General features: G+C 39.9%; 1 protein-coding gene across 1 annotated transcript in view; it reads left to right on the top strand.

Moving 5' to 3' along the window:
* LOC150088252 (terminal nucleotidyltransferase 5C-like) overlaps nucleotides 1–19,454 on the top strand; it is an 80,999-nt gene extending 61,545 nt beyond the window's left edge. The window contains exon 2 of the mRNA XM_090369406.1: nucleotides 17,066–19,454. Within this exon, the coding sequence (XP_090225532.1) occupies nucleotides 17,066–18,292 (1,227 nt within the window). The 3' untranslated portion in view covers nucleotides 18,293–19,454. The remainder of the gene's footprint in view (nucleotides 1–17,065) is intronic.
* Nucleotides 19,455–20,072: the final 618 nt, after the last annotated feature.

Genomic DNA, 20,072 nt, shown 5'->3' with positions numbered 1-20,072 from the left:
ATCTGCAGTGACACAGAGGAGCAGCAGCTAAAAGGGTCATAAAGCATACGCCAATGATACCAGCTATTGCACAAATAGAAACAAGAGTACTGTACGTAGATTTTGGTAGATATAGTTTGAAACTGCTCAACCACCTATATCTACAACAAAGTTTCATTGTCTATGACCCACTAATATTAAAAAAAAAAAAGTAAGAAGCATCGGCGACTAAAGCCATATTGCTCCGTGTAAATTGTCTATAAATTTCATGTGTTCTGTGGTCGATTTTCTGTTTCCTGGACGGAAAACCAGAGTTTGCGGGAGAAAAAGCCATGCTGTCCTCGCCTGAGACCGACTAACTCAGCCACGTTGTGAAAAATGTCCCATAAAAATTAATCGCGTCATCGACGGGATTCGAACTCGGGTCTTTTCCACCGGGTGTGGGGAGAACCGCGATCCTTCCAACTGTGCTACCCACGAGGGCAAAAAAAGTTTCTATTCTATAAGTTTTCGTTTTTCATGTTAAATAAACTAACGATCCACTGAAGTTTAAATGAAGCGGTCGTTATTACATCAGATATTTAATACATCGTGTAATCAAAAATTTACTATTTTTCGATTCAAGGAACGCATCTATCATTGTAACATGGGATCATATGGGAAATTATTATTCAGTTAATGACTTGTTTTCGAGAAATCTAAACCTATCTTTAAGCGAGGTATATTTGTACGATGGAACGGATGTGGATTTAAAGGAACGACGCAGTTGATCTCTGTCTTCTTTTGCAACGTTGTGTTCGCTAGCATACCCGAAGGGCAAAACACGCAAAAATTTACAGAATTTTTTTTAAAACCTTTCGATTTTAACTTTTCTTTTTTGCAAAAAAAAAAAAAAAAATGCTACGACAGCGATTCAGAGGGAACGTATAAGAGGATGATGCCTTCTTCATTCTTTTCGCAATTACCAAATTTAACACTTACGAAACAAGTTTAGCGGGAGCCAAAGAACTGTTGCTAATATTTTATTACATATTGCGCACTGTGTATCAGGAGCATCTTTATTTCCAACACATGTAAAGCCGAAATTCAAATAACTGTACTTTCGTTTTGGTCGTTTATTAGTTGGTTCCTGTTTTTTCACTTCCGATTTTTTGGGAACAAAAGACTGCGATTGTTCAACCTCACTTTGAAGTGTGACAATATTGAGTTCGTTTACATCGACCACAGTTGCAATACTAGAATTACTTGCTTCTCGTTTTAAAGTTCCTCTTTTCAACCACAAATCCATGGTCATTTATTTTAATAATATTTAATATCGAATTACTGTTGCACAGAGCGAAACGGATACAGAATAAATTGACAAGTTTAATGATAGGAAAATACATACATATATTTGATTAGATAAAAAGCTTTCGGTTGTTTTTGTCAACCTTCCTCAGTCAAACTGACAGTGAACAGTGGAACATGAGGGTGTGTACTGCCAATCATGTACATGAACTGCGTGATTAATTGTTGGATGTTGAAGCCTGTGTACGTTGCCAACGTTTGTCGTTAGTCAGAATTGTTGTTTTGATGATAGGGTGGACCCGACATCCACTGCTCCTGTTGACCGAGGTATTGGAGCATGTGATGTTCAACGACTCCAACCGGGCGCGTCGTCGATAGTGGCGGGACCTATCCACAATCACGACATCGTGGTGTGGGTCAATATCGTGGTGGGTTGCCCAAACAGCTGAGTGCTCTACATCCGCTAAGCGGATTGCTCTTTCGTGTTCGGAAAGACATTTTTCGAGTCGTCTCCCAGTTTCCCCAATGTAACAGTTAGTGCAGTCATGGCAAGAGATGCGATAGATCAGAACACTTTGTAGTAAAGTGGGGACCGTTTTTTTTCACTTTAGAGATGAGGGATCGTAACTTTCTGCCAAGGAGTTGTACGCATTTTATCGCATGCGTTTTAGGACCTGTTGTGATAAACAGTTGATAAACCTGTTGTGATAGGTTTGGGTAATATGGGATAAAGGCGCTCGCGGTTGAGCCATTACCTTGGATGTTTCTGTTGGTCGCTACGTGGTCATGTGTCTGTAGGTCACACCTGTCAAGGGTATTGATGGGATAGCCACACCTCGTGAGATCTGCCTTGACTTTAACAATTTCGGTGTGCCTCTCATCTACAGAACTAGAGTGGGTCCAGGCACGAGTTAGCAAAGTTCCTGCAGTGGCAAGAAGATGGCTACGCGCGTGTGCTGACCGGAAGTTGGTAAATTGGCCAGTACACATTGGTTTACGATGGACAGTTGTCTTCAAGTGCATGCCCTCGCGTCGGACAAGAGTGTCTAAGTATGGTATGGTGTTGTTCGATTCTAGCACCACCACGCCCTCAGACTGTGCTTAACAGGTGGTGCAATTATGTTCAACGACTCCATTTACCAACAGGTACACGGCAAAGTGTGGCCTCCGTAGCCGAGTGAGCAGGAGCGGGAGTGCAGTAGCACACGCTCTTTGAGCAGACCGGGGTTCAAGTCCCTGACTGCTGAATACGGTCGATCTGCCAACCCGCACTGGACCAGCGTGGCAGATTATGGTCCATTTCCCTCAACATGAATTGTTGAGGAGGCTTCCATCCTGCAGTGGGTTGATAAAGGCTGCACTTTACTTTTTTTTTTTTTTACACGGCAAAGCTATAGGTTCCCCGGTTAGTTCAGTCACGGCAAATATCGCGATGGAGGAATTAGAGGGTCGTGCATTTATGAATGTACCAGATTCCATTACCTTTTGGTGTCGCTACGTAGATGATGTATTCGTGGTTATCCCCAGAAATTCAGGTGACCAACGCTTAGACTACCTCAATTCTCTGACGCCTTTCATAAAATTCACCATCGAGCTAGAATGCCAAAAGGTGATGTTACACACCACTAATACCCTGACAGGCCAATCAACATACACTAAATAATATATTTTTTTCCAAAGGATAACCAAGCTCTCACCTCTGAACAATCCTACATTTACAATAAAAATGAGCCATATGCACCTTCTGATAAAGAACTCTCCCTTCACAATAGAAGAACTAAACGACGCGATTTGCAGAACAAAAGAAAAGAAATGTCCTGGCCACAATCTCCTAGAACCTGAAATGGTAAAAACCTTAGCTAAAGCCAATCTCACCACTTGCTTCAACTGTATAACGACTGTCTAAACAAAGGAGTATTTCTTAGCTCGTGGAAATTAGCTAATCTTACATTAATTATAAAGAATCTGGAAAAACCTCCCAAAGAACTGAAGTCATACAGGCCATAGCCTTGTTTCCAATACTGGGCAAGATATTGGAAAGAGATAACTCTTCAGCTCAGAAACACACTACCTAAATGCAAACCTACAGTCCGACAAACAGTTTGAATCCAAACTGTTTGTCGGACTGTAGGTTTGGATTTTCAACTGAGGATGCAATGAATAAATTAATGACAGCATCGCAAACTGTACTAAAAAAATTACATGATGGCTATTTCAATCGATTTTGCTGGTGCCTTTGATACTTTATGGTGGATACTTTGCTACTCAGGAGAATGTTGGTTCTCATGGTGGAATGTGGTATTCCACCATGTTGGAATACCACAGAATTTATACAACTGTATTTAAGGATTATCTCAATAATAGGAAACTTGCTATGACAACCAAATATCAACGCATACAACGGAATGTTACCCGTGGATGTCCGAAGGGTTCAGTGGTGGGTTCCTGTTTTTGTGCTGGACAAGTTCCTTGCAGCAGACACAGGCCAGGCGAACAGGTTCGCCTTTGCTGATGAACTTATTCTCCTTGTGAAGGGTAACACTAGAAAGGCCCTAGAAGACAATGGAAACCATGCCCTGAACCTTCTACAGGACTGTACAAAAACTCACAAGCTGATAGTTTTTGATGAATTCCTGGCACTCGACTTGGGTGATGTCAACGCACAAACTTTCGCGGATGATCTCGTCCTAACGGTGGCAGCGAGCTCTAGATCACAGTTAGAACTGGAGATTTCCCCGAACAAAACGAACTCGATTCTCCTGAGAGGAACACTCAACATCAGACGGCCGCCCCTGATAAAATTAAGGGAAGCACAATCAAACTAGCAAAACAGATGAAATACCTAGGTATTATCCTAGATTCCAACCTGTCCTTTAAACAACACCTCTTATATCTGAAGGAGAAGCTGAGAAAATACGCAGCACTAGTAGTCAGAGTAACACGCAGAGACTGGGGACTAAACAAAAGAACATTATTCCTCTATTATAAAGCGATTTTCGTCCCAGCAATTACTTATGGAGCCCCAATATGGTACGCCAAAGCAAGAACTGCAGTAAATAAAAGAATCCTCGAAACAATACAGCGAAAAATAATCCTCACCATCACCAGGGCGTGTAACATGGTGTGTACCTGTGCGCTGCAGGTCCTGGCGGGAACTCTCCCTCTGGAGGTGGCGAGATGTGGGTTGATGTACTACCTGGCAAAGGGAACACCGACCACGTTTGACACTTTTACACTGGACCCTACAAACAACCACCGAACGGAAAAACAGAAAATCATGGAACACCTGAAAGAAACTTGGCAGAGGAGATGGCAAGAGACGACCAAGGGTGAAGTCGCACGGAAATTTATACCCTACGTAAACAAGACCTATCCAAAAGCCCCCAAATGGTTACCCAGGACTGAACACCACCTTCTTCCTGACGGGCCATGGGCCCTTTAACGCAAAACTGAATGCACTCGGACTGACCGAGGACCCAACTTGCACCTGTGGCAATATGGAGACGTGGCAACATATCATGCACAAATGTGAATGCTATGAGGAACAAAGATCAGTACTCATCACCAGTATAAAGTTTGTACCAAAAGACAATGAGCATCACCTCCTGGATTCGGAAGACGAGTACATCGAGTTCAGCCGCTACGCCCAGGACATCTTTAACAGAAGGAGAATGGAAATCGCTATCCGCAACAATATGGAAACATCTAAATAGAAGAACTCCATTGAAACTAACCAAGGAGGAGACATTCAAGACTACAGCACGAACATACCGCATGACTACAACCGATCAGAAGAAATTACCAACCAAGATAACTCTCCATCCATGACCTGGTGCAAATGGCCAGGACTGATGCTCTCAACGAATATGACTACCTGAATTGACATCAAAGCAGTACTACAAACTGACCAGAGTCATCACTCCTCTTCCTGACTCCATAAGACGAACACGAGACAAGTGAGACTGAACCATGACCTACCTGACGTGACACTGAACTGAACATCCAAAAACCATGACTGTGACCGCAGCTACGCTGTTGCCTCGCCTTTTGGCGGTCTGGGTTGGACACCTAGTCTGGCTCACTTTTTCTCCATATCCTGGCGGGGGGAGGGGCCAGGACCGTCCCCTCCCCACCGTCCCCCCGTTTACTTCTCCTGGTGCGGCATGGGCATGCCACACTGATATCTGGGGTCGTCTACCCTACTGGCCTCATACTTCTGTCTTTCCCCCCACTCTCTCTATACATCACAATGTACGCCCCACACGACAAAAACTTAAACTTCCAAATTATAACAGCCAAATTGTGCATCAATTCCGAAACTTAACCTCATTAGCGAACCGCCCCTTAAAATCGCGTTATTATTATTATTTTTATTTATTTATTATTATTTTTTTTTAATTTTTTTTAAAAAATTTATTTTTATTTTTTTTTAATTTTATTTTATTATTTTATTTTTTTTTAAGGCCCTAGCCACTGAAATCTCAGGAAATTAGGTGGCAGGGCCTGCCAGAGTAAATAATTATGCTGGGTGTACCTGGTCTGCCTCCACGGGGCTGAGTGTGGGCAATGTTGGGCCCCAGCAGGGTTCTAGCGGCTAAATGGCCAGAGGAACGACGATACACAACACAATACTTCCAAATCCCATATACACTTTTAAATCTCTGGCCTTAACAGTGATTTGTTACACCCACAAAGAAAACCACGCGGAGATGGGGGAAACCCCTGGTGCCGTTTGACACTTCACACTTACACAAACTAACACAAATACTTACGCTATCTCTGGCCTTTACAGAGTTTGTACTGCGTCACAAAGCATACTCCATGGTTTGTAAGGGAAACCCCCAGCGTCGCTAGACAAGAAACACTATACACTATGATCAAGGGATGATCAGCGGTCTTTTCAAGACCACGATTCAATGAAACCCCCTTCTCTACAGTCCGCCAGAGTAGGCGCCCGGTTAAGGTACCCCTTGCTTACGGCCACCCGCTGCTAACGACGCCTAAAGTTTGCATATGAACGACGTCATCGGATTATTTACGACTGGAAAAAAGTTCTCCTCCTCTTCGCCGTATTTTATCGCTGAATACTCTCCATTTACTATTGGACGATAGATGGAGAGTATACGGCGATAAACTGCGAAGAGGAATCACTTCGATATTCTGGTCCAATAGAAATGGGCAGGTGGCAGCAGCGTTATCGTATGGAGGATGTTTTCCTGGGAATCTCTCTAAACCTCTCTTTGGAACGAGTACAGAGAAGGGCAACAAGATTAGTGAATGGAACAAAGGGGTGCTCTTACGAAGAAAGGCATAAGTTTTGCAAATTACAGTGTCTGGAGACTAGGCACCAGCGAGGTGATCTGATAGAGGTGTATAAAGCCTTGAATGGTTTGAGCATGCTCAATGCTGATGGGATTCTTCCTCTAGCTCAGAATAATCACCTGAGAGGGCATAAATTCAAATTGAGGAAAGACAGATGTAGGATAGACGTGCGGAAATTTGCCTTTAGCCAGCGGGTGGTTGGTTGGTGGAACAGCCTTCCATCCCTTGTAGTGGAGGTTGATAGCCTAAATAAATTTAAGGCTCAGCTGGACAGGTATTTTGAACGAACAGAGGGGTGAAGTGGAAGTGGGTTTTTTTTTTTTTGGCTGATGCTGCATAAGCTTGCTTTCTTGCATCAAATGCCTCTACTAATGCTAAACCTCATATCAATACTGAAAACAACCAATCCATTGTGGCTGATCAGGCACCTTCATCGTGACTGTCTTACATGGCACAGGTGTGTTTCAGCAGGATAACTTGCCCTGCCAGGTTACCAATATTGTTCGAGACTGGTTTGCCGAATACGAAAATGACTTCCAGGTGTTTCTTAGGACACCGAATTGCTTTGATCTAAATCTCATAAAACATCACTGTGATTACGTGAATCGACAGATCCGGCGTTTCGATCCTCCGCCACGTACTATCGCAGATCTGCTGCATGCAGTCCTGGCACAAAATATCTCGTGTACTGTTCAGAAGCCTTACAGCGTCTATGCATCGCCATGTGACCGCTGTACTGGCGGCAAGGGGACAAAAACCACTATTAGGAAGGTCGTCATAATGTTCTGCTGGAGAGTGTATATACAGGAAGAGAAGTGATTAGACGAGCTGCAATAAGACATTGCAATTCCTCGGTATTGGCTTTGATAACACGAGTTCGAAATTAATTTTTTATAACATTTGTTGTTTTTGATTTCGTAATCGAATAATTTGAAAAATTAACTGATTAATAATTGATTATTTTTAAATGATTAATACTTAAATTGATTAATACCGACTTAAATTTTTTGATTATTGAAATAATCGAATTTGCTTCACTATAAATTAAGATGTCGTGTGCATGATGTATTCAACCTCTTCAACATTTTTCAGATCTAGGAAATTCCACTCTTCCCCCTTCTCGAACTTTTTGCCACAAACTATAACAGTAATTATTAATGAGGGGGAGGGTGAGAAACGAAACGAATTCTTTACACATTTCTGTTTAACTGAATTTACTAAGCGGTAACCAAGTCCATATACAGTACTGTAATTCGTCACCGTGCTCTGAGTGGAACGAACGTGTCAGCAATGGCATTCAGTCACAGTTATTTCTACTGCTGTTATAAACTATCATTGGAATGCACCGGATTGCTGTTCTGGTTCGTCATAGTCATCGCATATTTCAAGTACCTGCTCACTTTATTAAAAATATGATAACTTGTTAAGGAGTCTTCCAGTTAGTAATATTTTCCAGTTCAAAATATGATTATCAGATGGATCAATTAAATTCTCACACAAATAGATGCTACTTTAGAATCGTCGCCCCTTACTCTAAAAGTCCTGAGAAAAACTCTAAGAAAGGACAGAACAGAACAAAAAGGGCATGTGTTACAGTTTGTGCTTCTAAGTTTTTTTTCTCTCTATCTGAGAAGCGATTGGCTTTTCTAAAGAGAAATTCTTGTAGTGTAACAAATTTCCTTTACGACATAAATAGCCTGGAAGTAAAAGATACAACAAAGATTGTCCATTCCCTGGATGGAGACTTTATTAGGTCAGTGCTAACAACGAGTGTCATCCACCCACCAAACTTTAGCGCTCAAAACAGACTGGATTATTGCTTTCATGAGCTCCTTTAAGTCCATCAGACGAAGAATCCAAGTGTGGTAATCGTGCTAAAGGATGCTGGAATAGAGGTGTGGAAGGCATGCCAAAGGAGGCTGTTTCATGTTGACTCAAATGCTTCCCACAGTTATTTATTGGCCGACCGGGCTAGCCGGCTGGGTAAAGTGCCTGCCTGGCAACCCAAAGGTCGCGGGTTCGAATCCCGCCTCGGGCTTGGATCAAAGTACTGCAAAAACCTTGGGAGGTGCATTATGGCCACAGAAGCCGATGCGCCAACAACTACCAAAAATAAATAAAATAAAAAAAATTTTTAAAAAAAGTTATTTATTGAATGCTTGCTGAACTCTATCCCAAAGAACTCGTTTCACTTGATTTCAAGGGTGTTCAGTTGGATTGAGACCTGGTGATGGGGAACTAGTTTTGTCCACACTAGCGTTGTGACATGGCGCGTTATCCTGTTGGGGGAATCTGAAATCCGCGAACTGATCTGAAACAATTTTCGGATAACTTCTGTGGCATCTAAACGTTGCACCACTTTGTACATTCAGTTCAAGGAACTCAATTATTAATTGCCTCCAAGAATTGCATGCGAGCTGAAAAACAATGAATAATTGTGGGGGGGGGGGGGCAACACCCTCTGTCTAATATCGGCTAGCTGCAGACAGAAAAGGAGACTATAAATTTCTCCAGTCTTCGACGAGCAGCAACCTAGGTTTCTCCAAACGAGTGGCAAGTATCATGGGGGATGTTGGCTCAATTTGAATGAAAGCCAAATAATGTTCTGCATTAGTGTGTGCGTGCAAACCAGACTCTGATGCATGAATCATGGGGCGCTTAAAAAAGAACTTAATCTGGACAAAAAACATAACGGTTTACTGAAATTGGCGTTTTCAATAAAATAAACGGATAGAAATAAGCAGCAGGTACTATATTAACACTAGATTGTGGATGACTTTCAACAGGTGCAATACCACCACTTTGCTAACTGCAGCCTGAAGGTGGTGAAACCCATGTTTAGTCTCTAGGGCAAAGGTTCCGGTATCCCTCCTCACACCCCTATCTCTTTCAACTCGTGCGCGGTACTATTAGTAGTACCGTGCATGGTACCACTACTAATACAGTATAATATAATAATAATATGATATTAACACTAGGTGTTAAATGACTCATCAACCGGTGGAATACCAACACTGCTTACTGGAGGCTCGAAGCCCATGTTCAATCTCCATAGCAAAGTTTCCGGCATCTTAAACTCATGCACGGTGCTGGGTACTATATATACCTTTCGTGTTTGTGATTTCATAAATATACATAAAATTTCAGCACCTTCAAATATCAAATTTAACACTTTGATCAAGTAGTTTTTTCGAATGAATGCAGATTATCGTTGGTTAGGAATATCTTAATTTTAATTCCTCATTGTTCACATTTAGTAAAAGATTTTATGCTTTCTTCAAGATCTTGCTTTTATAATTCCCTTTCCCCTCTTTCTTTCTTTCTCTCTCTCTCACACAAATACTTTTCCCAGAATGGCACTGGGGTGTGCTTTTCATTACTTTCTTTTTCGTTTCCTATACCAGAACCACTACAACGAGTACTGAAAAATTTCCGTTCGCTGACCTCCTTAAATGACGTCACTTAAACAGTAACTGATATACATGTAGCAGGAACAGGGAGTTCAAAGTACACTAAAAAGGGGTCAAGAAGTTACGCGAGCGCACTTTCATCAAGGTCGCCAGAAGTGTGTGCAGATTCTAGTAACAGTCAGACTAAAATTTCTTGAGTAAATTTGCGCTTGTAACTAAAGCTCAAGGATTACAGTTGAGGCGGGAGGAGGCAATATCGCTACAAATGCGAATAAAAGTTTTTTTTTTTTTAAGAATTCTCTAATCCCTTCCTTTATAGGTAGAGAAATAATGTGAATATCGACGCTCTAAATCAGCGAATCTCAATTTTTTTTTTTTTTTTTTTTTTTTTTGCCATGGAACCCTATCGTAAATCAATATTTTGTGGAACTATTATCTTTTAAACAAGTTTTTAAACTGCAAGGTTGCCCACATCCCCTCCCCAACTCCTTCAATCCATGCACGGTACTGTACTATAGATTCTGATACCTTTCGTGTTTGCGGGTTTAATAAAGACAAAATAATAAATAAATAAAATAAAATAATGATAGGAAAAAATTAACTAAACATTTGCAGAGCGCCAAGCTGTTCACTCAGTGTAAATGAATACGTGGAATTAATGATAATTTTGTACCGCTGATCAAGCTCTGAAAATACTCTAAACTGCTTTGAACTAGAATATTTCTTAATTCACACGCACACACATTGGTGTTCAAAGAAAGTGAATAACCTAGGAATTTCACATTTCTAACCCTTTTTCGCGATGGTATGTTACCTTAATAACTAGCGTCACAAATATAAATATAAACAAAAGATATTTATTAATAGTTAAGGCAAAGGTAAGTAATATTTGACAGGTGCTCTCAAAATATTCCAAAATGAGCAATTGCAACCCTTACACAACAATTTTGGTAAACACCGCAATTATGACTGAAATGTTATCAGAAGCCCACAATTTGCTTCAGTTTATCATTTTAAATGGAAAACAAATTGAAAAGAAAGTTCACCAGGTGCAACTAACATTTAGTTGAACCGCCTCTGGCCCTGATGATAGCAGCACACCGTCGAGGCATTGACAAGATCAATTTCTGAAGATAATCAACTGATAGTTCGTGGTTCCAAACACGAATTATGAAGTTCACGAAGGGTCTTTGGTTTCTTTCTGGCAACTGCAGATTCTATAAGATTCAGGGCCGGCCGGGCTGTTTGCTGGCCAGCTAAGAGTTGTAATGGACCGTTCTTCCAACCATTTTTTTTCACCTGTGACAAATGTAAACACATTACTGTCGAACCTCTAATGCAGAAATGAAGCTAAAATAACTACAGAAGTGCCTACTTACACTTTTCGCCCGATGACAAGGAGTAGAGTCGTCCTGAAAGATGCAGTTACTTGTCAGGTTGAAATGGTCTCTAATGGTTGGCAGCAATTTGCCTTCCAATATAGTCAGGTATCTATTGGCATTTACGGAACCTTTTTATAAACACCAAGTGACCTACTCCGCGATACGAAATGCACCCCCATGTTATTATTATTTTTTTATTAACTGAAGGTTCACCCCCTGTACAGCTAATGGGCTATTTCAAAATACAAATTTTGAAATATACAATATACACAAATTTTCAGATCTTTACGATATAATTATTGTATTGTAATAATTATTGAATAGATATATACATTTACTTAATTGTATTCACTTTGAAATAACATAATCTTAATAATTGAAGAGTTAAATACACAGGTTGACTTTATCTTTTCTTCAGTAACTAACATAACAGGTTTATTTATTTTTCATTATATTATTGCATTTAATTGTCCATATCATACAAATTTCTGATAAAAACTGTTCAATTTTCACAGCAATCCTGGTGATTTAGTCCAGATTTTGTCTATAATTTGGCTTCTGTAGGTTTTATTGACTTCAAACTTTACCGGATCAATGGAGAAGGTGTTGAAGTGTTCAATGGTGTTACATGGGAACATTCTTTTTAGGGAGTCGAAGTTTGATAGCTTCATCCTAAGTGGGGGAGGGCATCATTTGTCTGGTAGGGAATTTCACTGTAGATACCATACAGTCTGGATGGTATTCTTCACCACGTCTACGGCGAATCGTTTGTCTCCCATCAGAGCCATGGAAGTTGAATTTCTTCTCATCCGAGAAAATAACTGACTTCCACTGCTCGGGGGACCCCTTTGACATGCTCCTTATACCAAATCAATCGGGCCTTTTTTAATTTTTTGTGTGAGGAGGGGCTTCTTCTTAGGACGACGGGCTACAAGTCTATTTTGAAGAGGCGTCTTCTGACTGTTACTGCACTTGCTACCACTCCGGTATGTTCTTCCCATTCTCTTTTTAGCTCAGGCGCAGAAGCTTTGCTATTTTTAAGGCACATGCGCTTCAAAACGAGGTCCTGTTTTGTCGTAGAGACTCGTTTGCGTCCGGTTCCTTTTTTTTCTATCAGCAGAACCAGTATTCCACCTTAACAGTTTTGAAACTTCAATGTTATATCATGTCAGCTTACTTGTAAATACGTATGTTCATATATTTTTTAAAATTATATATTATATAATTATCTATTATATAATTTGAATATTTGTTATGTACACTCCTCTAGCCGAACCAGGCCGTTCCGGGGGTACCCACTGATGTGGAAATAAAAAGATGTTAATAATATTGTTAATAATAACATGTTCCGAAATGTTCTTAAACAACTTAAAAATGTTCCGAAAGAGAAAAGTCGATTTGGAGTGTCGTGTTTTTAATCAAAGGTGGATTGAAGACTATTTCTTCATTGAGTACGACGAAAAAGCAGCTTGTTCATTGTGTAAGGATAGTGCGTTGCTTTTTAAAGAATATAAAACGACACTACGATTCTAAGCATAAATCTTATTATCAACATAAAGTAGTTCGCGGAAAGAAGAGTATTCAAGATATTGGAAAAAATTTGTTAGAAGAATTTTTGGAAAACATAAAACAAATGAAATATTTTTGTATGGCATTGGATGACAGCATTGATGTACACTGAAAGGACGACAGAATTCATGGGATACCTGGTTCCTGTTAACCCTCTCCCTAGTGGACGAAGCTACCGCTTGGCAAGTATATAGGTACACTGCATTCACGTAGACGATAATTCGATGTCAGTAAGGATAAACGTCGTGAGTTAACCGACTTTTAAAAAGGGATTATGGTGGGTGCCCGACGCATGGGCCACTCTATCGCGGAGATGGTACAGAAATTGCACTATACCCGTTCGACAGTATCAAGAGTGTATCGAGACTATGCCATTTCCGGAATAACGTCTCATTGTGGGCGGAGAAAGGTTGAGGATGAACGTGTCCGTCTACGTCTGTCTCGCATTGTCCAGTGCCGATGTTCTGTCTCGCAGAACATCGGCACTGGACAATGCGAGATTGGAAGTGTTCAGGCAAGTGGACGGTCGGTAATTGTTTGGGCCCTCTGGGGAGTGTTCAACTGGCTGACATTGGACCTCTTCAGACGCATCTCTGAACGGTCTAGGTTACATAACCATCCTTGCAGACCATCTGCATCCCTTCATGGTTATCGTGCACCCACAGGGAAATGGACTCTTCCAGCAGGACAACGCTCCTCCCCACAGCTGTGGTGACTAGAACATAGTTCGAAGAGCTTTCCGTAATTACCACCGTGGAATGGCCTCCCCGTTCACCTGACATGAACCCTGTGGAGCATCTTTGGGATGCTGTGGAAAGGTCCGTTCGAGCTTTCGATCCTCCACCCAGGAATGCGACGGAATTATGGACAGTGCAGCTAGCATGATGGAAATACCTGTGGAATGCTTTCGTGAACTAGTGGACTCAATGCCTCGCCGTGTGACTGCCGTTATCTGGGCGAAAGGTGGGTCTACCCGTTACTAGGTAGGTATTGTTGTTGTTATTTGGTTTTTAGGAGCATTAGCAACTAAGGCCATATTGCTCCGGGATATGCGGTGGTCATTCCCTGACCTTTCCGCATCCTCCGTATTTGGTGGTCACGGGCTTGAACCCCGGTCTAATCAAGAAGCGTGCGCTACGCACTGCTGATCCTGCCCACCTGGCTACAGAGGCGCCACTAGGTAGGTATAGCACGATTTCTGTCCACTCAGTGTAAATGACATAGCCCAACTCTTTATCTTCATACGTGGAATTAATGATAATTTTGTACCAGTTGAAGATTTAGCTGATGTACAGAGTATGCACGGAACAACTACAGGTGAAAATCGTTTTGAAAATTTTTGCCAATCTATTGAAAAGTTGGGATTAAATATTAAAACCCTGGTAGGAGTCACACCTGAATGTGCAAAAACATGATTGGTTAAAAGATTGGGCGTATGGGTAGAATAACCAAGAAAATTATAGATATCGGAGCTGAACCTCAAGATTGGAATTCATTTGTGCATCAAGAAGCTCTGTGTGGGACTGTATTGGATCTCCAACACGTAATGAATGTGGTTAATTCAACTGTAAATTTTATAATATTACATGGCCTTAATCACCGCATGTCTCAACAGTTAGAAATTGAAGTTGAATACGAAGATGTAATTTTACAGAGTGCAGTGAGATGGTTTAGTCGTGGCAAGGTGTAATATCGTTTCTTTAAACTGCGTCATGAAATTGATATTTTTATGACAGGAAAAAGGAAAATAACTATCAAATATGGGGTGACTGTTTGATCTTGCAATTCTTACAGGCATTTCTAGTCATTTAAATGATCTTAATTGAAAACTACAAAAGAAAGGAAAATTGGTCTGTTTGGTGAAATCAAATCGTTTCAGAATAAGTTGTTATTATTTAAATCCGAAATTGAGCAAGATAATTTAGTTCGCTTTGAAGATTGTATCGAGCTAAAAGAGAAAGATATGTTTTGGAAGGAGCGTTGTCTCTCGTTATTACAATTACTTTTTGACGAGTTCGACAAGTCGATTTGCTGATATAAGATCCCATGAAAAAGACATCAGCTTGTTTGAGAACCATTTACTTCTTTGGCTGAAAACTACAATCCCAACTTGAACTTATTGATCTTCAAGCCAAAACATGGTTCAAATATAAGTATATGGACTGCGAAAATAAACTACTTGTACTTTAATTCTACAAGGCTTTCCCATCTGAAGATTTTCCGCTAATAAAAGAAAATGTCATGAAAATGACTGCTTTGTTCAGATCAACGTATGTTTGCCAGCAAATTGTTTCACGCGTGGAATCAAATGAATACAGCATTTAAAAAGAAACAGAATAACAGATGAGCATCTTCATTCTGTCACTAAATGTTAAGTTTTGTTCAATAAATGTTACTGTATTTGTGCTTAATGAAATTTTCGATTTTAGGTGTGTTGTTATTTTTATTTATTCACCTTAATATTGAAAAGCTGTGATCCTTTTCAGTAAATTTTCTAAAGTGAGAATTTAAAAGCAAAACTAAGGCATTTTTTAAAAAAACAAAAGTAAAGTACTGTATTTTTTTAAAACAAAAGTAAGTCATTTTTATAATTTTAATAAAATCTACAAAATAAATCACTGACATACATTTGTTGCACATAAAAGTGTTGGGAATTTGCATTATTTATATATAGCCTGAAAACAAGAAACGGTAACATGAAAATAGAAACCTCCTTTTACATGTAACAAAATATAAAAAGTGTAATTCAGTACGCTAATTTTTCTCGAATCACTCAGTACGGCCCCCGAAACAAATCTAACTTTCAATTTCCCTTGTACTGGAAAAGGTTGGACACCACTGTTTAGTTGAATGAGCTTCTATTAATTGTCTTCTGAAAGGTATACGCATGTATTTTCAGTTTAGCACCCATTTGTAAAAACAGCAATATGAATTCTAAAGCGTTTTATAGAAATGTATTCTAAGGTTCTTTCGAATGTTGATAGAGGGCGCCACTGTGCCGAAAAGCAGTTTATTTCGTTCTGTAAATAAGGCATAATCACAGCTTATGTAACAGTTTCAAACATAATTCCGAGAGTAGTTCCAGGCGAGGGAGGGAGGAAGAGAAAGAAAGAGATCAGCACTATATTAATTAATAGTGAATAGTTAGGAATGAAGAAAGAAAAAGTACTAGTTTTACATTCACCACAAAAATCTATGTTACGTAATTCTGCAAATCATGCAGAAAAGTCTCAAATAAGAACGGAGTGGTGATAATACTCTATATATGTATCGCCCTCTTTTCTCCACTAAAAAAGATTCCAAGATATCCTTAAATGTACAATTTCTTTAATATCCAAATGTTCATACTGATGATGACAAAGCAGCGATTGCACCACTCTGTGTGGTGCAATTTATACTCGTCCTATCGTATACTTGTTGACGAAATTAATTCATGGTGAATTACTTTCGTCAACGAGTATAGGATAGGAAACGTCTGTTTCGAAAGGTTTCTGTTGATGCAGTAAATCCATTTATAAATGGCCATGTTGCGTATCAAAGCCCATAAAACTTGGAAATACCAAATTTAAGGAGATTTCGTTCTGATTTTTTTATTTCCAACAGCAGTCACTTTTGCTCGATATGTTGGTTCAAAGATGAAAACCAACATATCGAGCGGATGTCTCGGATCGGCGATAGCTGTGCAGCGTCTGACGTCTTCGTTGATAGGCAACGGAGTGTAGCACTCTCCACACTTCGCTTAAGTGCGGAGGTACACATAGAGATAAGTTCGCTATTTAAAAATCACAGAAAACAACATTTTAGTCCTTAATTAAACAAAAGTACTGCAAGTAGTACGAAAGTACTATAGTACTTCAAAAGTGCAATAGTTTCCGGGCTTTTTTTGAACAAAACCTTTCGGGTTGGCTGTTTAATTTGCACTATTTTTTTAACTGCCGCAGTGATTCATGACGTAAGAGGTGTGAAAAGGTAAGTGACAGCAAAAGTAGTCTGTAGGAGTAGTGGAAGCTCAGAACAGCGTGTAGCTGTGCGGGCACTTGTTAAGTGGGGGTACTAGTGATTGCATTTCATTTCGTTGTACCGCTGATACAGTTTTTTTCTTTTCTTTCTCTGTAGTCCACGAAGCTAGACGCTGTTCCAGAGCGTCTTCGTCAACGACTGAGCATGGAGGGATTAGGCACAACGGCCGCCGACGGACAGCGGTTCGCCGTACTCAGTTACGAGCAAGTGAAGAAACTCGACGGTGTCATGGACGAGGTGGTTCCCATCCATGGCAGAGGAAATTTCCCGACGCTCGAGATCAAACTGAAAGACCTTGTTCAAGTCGTCCGTGCCAAGTTGGAGAAAGATAGTGTAAAAGTGCGCGACATTCGTCTCAACGGTGGAGCTGCAAGTCACATACTTAACCAGGAACATTCTTCTTACAATGATTTGGATTTAATCTTCGCAGTGGATCTCTCCAACCAGCGAAATTTCGACAAAGTGAAGTCTGCTGTGCTCGATTCTCTCTTGGACTTTCTTCCAGGCGGCGTGATTAAAAAACGCATCAGCAGTTGTAGTCTGAAGGAAGCTTACGTGCACAAGATGGTAAAAGTAAACAACGGAGACAGATGGAGTCTCATCTCCCTTAGCAACAATCGTGGGAAAAATGTGGAACTGAAGTTCGTAGACACGATGCGCCGTCAATTCGAATTCAGCGTTGATTCTTTCCAGATCATCTTGGACTCACTACTATTATTTTACGAGTGTGCTGAGATGCCGATGAGCGAAAACTTCTATCCCACAGTAGTTGGAGAAAGCGTATATGGAGACTTTCAAGAAGCCCTTTACCACTTACACAAAAAACTCATTGCCACCCGGAATCCAGAAGAAATCAGAGGCGGTGGACTGCTAAAATATTGCAACCTTTTAGTTCGAGATTATAAACCAGCAAAAGCCGATGAAATCAAAAACTTGGAAAGGTACATGTGCTCTCGATTCTTCATCGATTTTAGTGATATTAACCAACAAAAAAGCAAGTTAGAAGGCTACGTGGCGAATCACTTCATTGGTGAAGAACAGTATAGTAAATACGAATATCTTATGGTCCTTCATCGGGTCGTAGATGAGAGCACGGTGTGCCTTATGGGTCATGAGCGGCGACAGTCTCTAGGGCTTATCGAAGCACTTGCTTGTAACATGGTAGTTCCAGAGGATCAGCTATATATCAAGCATCCACAGCCATATGAGTTACATCCCCATTCGCCTTATGTGTTTAGCAGTGGTTTCTTCTACACGCCTTACATGCCGGCCCAGACAGCTGCCTACGCTCCTTGCACTTGCACTTGGATGCCATGTGCGTGAGAATCCTGAGGAGATTCGCGAGTGTCCAAACCTGCGTCGCTTCCTTCCGGATGGTGTTATCCGTCGAAGACAGAACAGGATCAGGTGTGCTAAGTCAGAGTAATTTGTTTATCGTTGCTTCAGTGAGCCAAGTGTGCAGCATTAAAAAATTTAAATAAATATATATAGTGATGCCATTATCTGTGGAACAGATTTCCGGTTTTTTTTCCCTTTTTATAATTTTTAAATTCGTTCTTTTGTTTGGTAAATTGACAGAAGAAATCAAATAATTTTTAGTGGCTTTATCGAAAATTTGAAGAGACTATTGGATGCAGCACTCAATGTGTGTTTGTGCGTTGTGTGTGTGTATCGTCATGGATTTAAGTCTACCTGAATATATGTTTTGCTTTCGGATATGTGTAGACGGCAAGAACTTCTGATTGCAAATATCGCCATATATATATATAGTCGGAAGATTTCCGGACCATTTGATCAGGTAGACATTTTAGGCTTAGCCTTGCGTTTCAAAGTAAACTTTAACTTTTTAACGTCACCTTCCAGTTAATGTCCTTTATTATTATTATTATCATTATTATTATTATTTGTGAGTCAATCAACAGTTCGTTAATTTTGGGGTTTGCCATAATTCATCAGTCGGTTGCAAAATAACCCCATCAGCATGACACGCTATTATTTCGGGTCCATAATACAGCTTTGTTTGAGTCTTAATAATTTTCCAAGTGTGTGTTTATGTATGTATATATATATATGTAAGTGCATATACAGACATACATATCCACACGTTATATAAATATATAATCTAGCCATATTAAGATCTGGTATTTTTTAATACATTAGGTCTAGTTAGTTTTGTGTGCCCTTTGTTATGGCGTCATTGAACTTTGATTTAACAAATGAATTATATTTGTTCGCTGAAGATCATATCTGAGGCCCAGACGATTGCCAACTTGGCTACAATTTGATATGTGATAACGTTATTTTCTCACAGAAAAAAAAAAAAAATAATAATTAATCAAACATTCCTTATGCAACTACTTGTGTTAATATCGCAATTTAACTACGTCCCGGATTGGATGTACATATGTATAAGTTTCTGTGGTACAGATAATCTATTTGAACGGGAAAAATGAATGTTATATCTGAAAACAGGGGAAAATAAAAACAGTTCTATGTATAACTGTTGTGTTGTTTTATTTCGAGAATTGTTTTTTTATTTTTTGCAGGTTTCTTGGATGCGTTTTTGACGCAAATGAGCGGTAATAAGGTTCTACTCAATAAACTTTTTTTTTTTATTTAATTTTATTTTCAATTCTCTTAAAAAGGTGTCTGCCTTCTCCCAGCAACATATTATGTCGAAAACTTTAGGATGGAAACTGAACTCATTTAACAAATCATCTAGATTCTAGATGATTTGTTGAATGAGTGACTTTTACAAGCATACAATGGTTCTAGATTCTAGAACCATTCTATGCTTGTAAGAAACTAAAGTTACACTTTTCATATTATTGAAAACGCATCTATTTAATATGAGAGGGAGCGCACGAGTTACTGACTGCCAATTTTTGTTTTGCTGATTAATTTAATTACTAACCTGCTCGCCCTATTTTCGCAAATTGTACTGCAAAATCAGTTTAATGTTCTTGCCTTTACACGATATCGGAAAAAAAAGCAGAAAATTGCGAACTTGGGTGACTTTTCCATGCATTCTGCTTTGAACATTTTTTGGCTAAATCAGACGAAAATGATAATTTCTTCATTTCACCTTGAAATCGGCGAAGTG

This window comes from Mastigoproctus giganteus, chromosome 3 (genome assembly GCF_048544385.1).
Source record: "Mastigoproctus giganteus isolate SK-2022 chromosome 3, ASM4854438v1, whole genome shotgun sequence".
NCBI classification, from domain to species: Eukaryota; Metazoa; Arthropoda; class Arachnida; order Uropygi; family Thelyphonidae; genus Mastigoproctus; species Mastigoproctus giganteus.
Note: the sequence above shows the minus strand (reverse complement) of the source record. Positions and strands in the feature narration are given on the sequence as shown.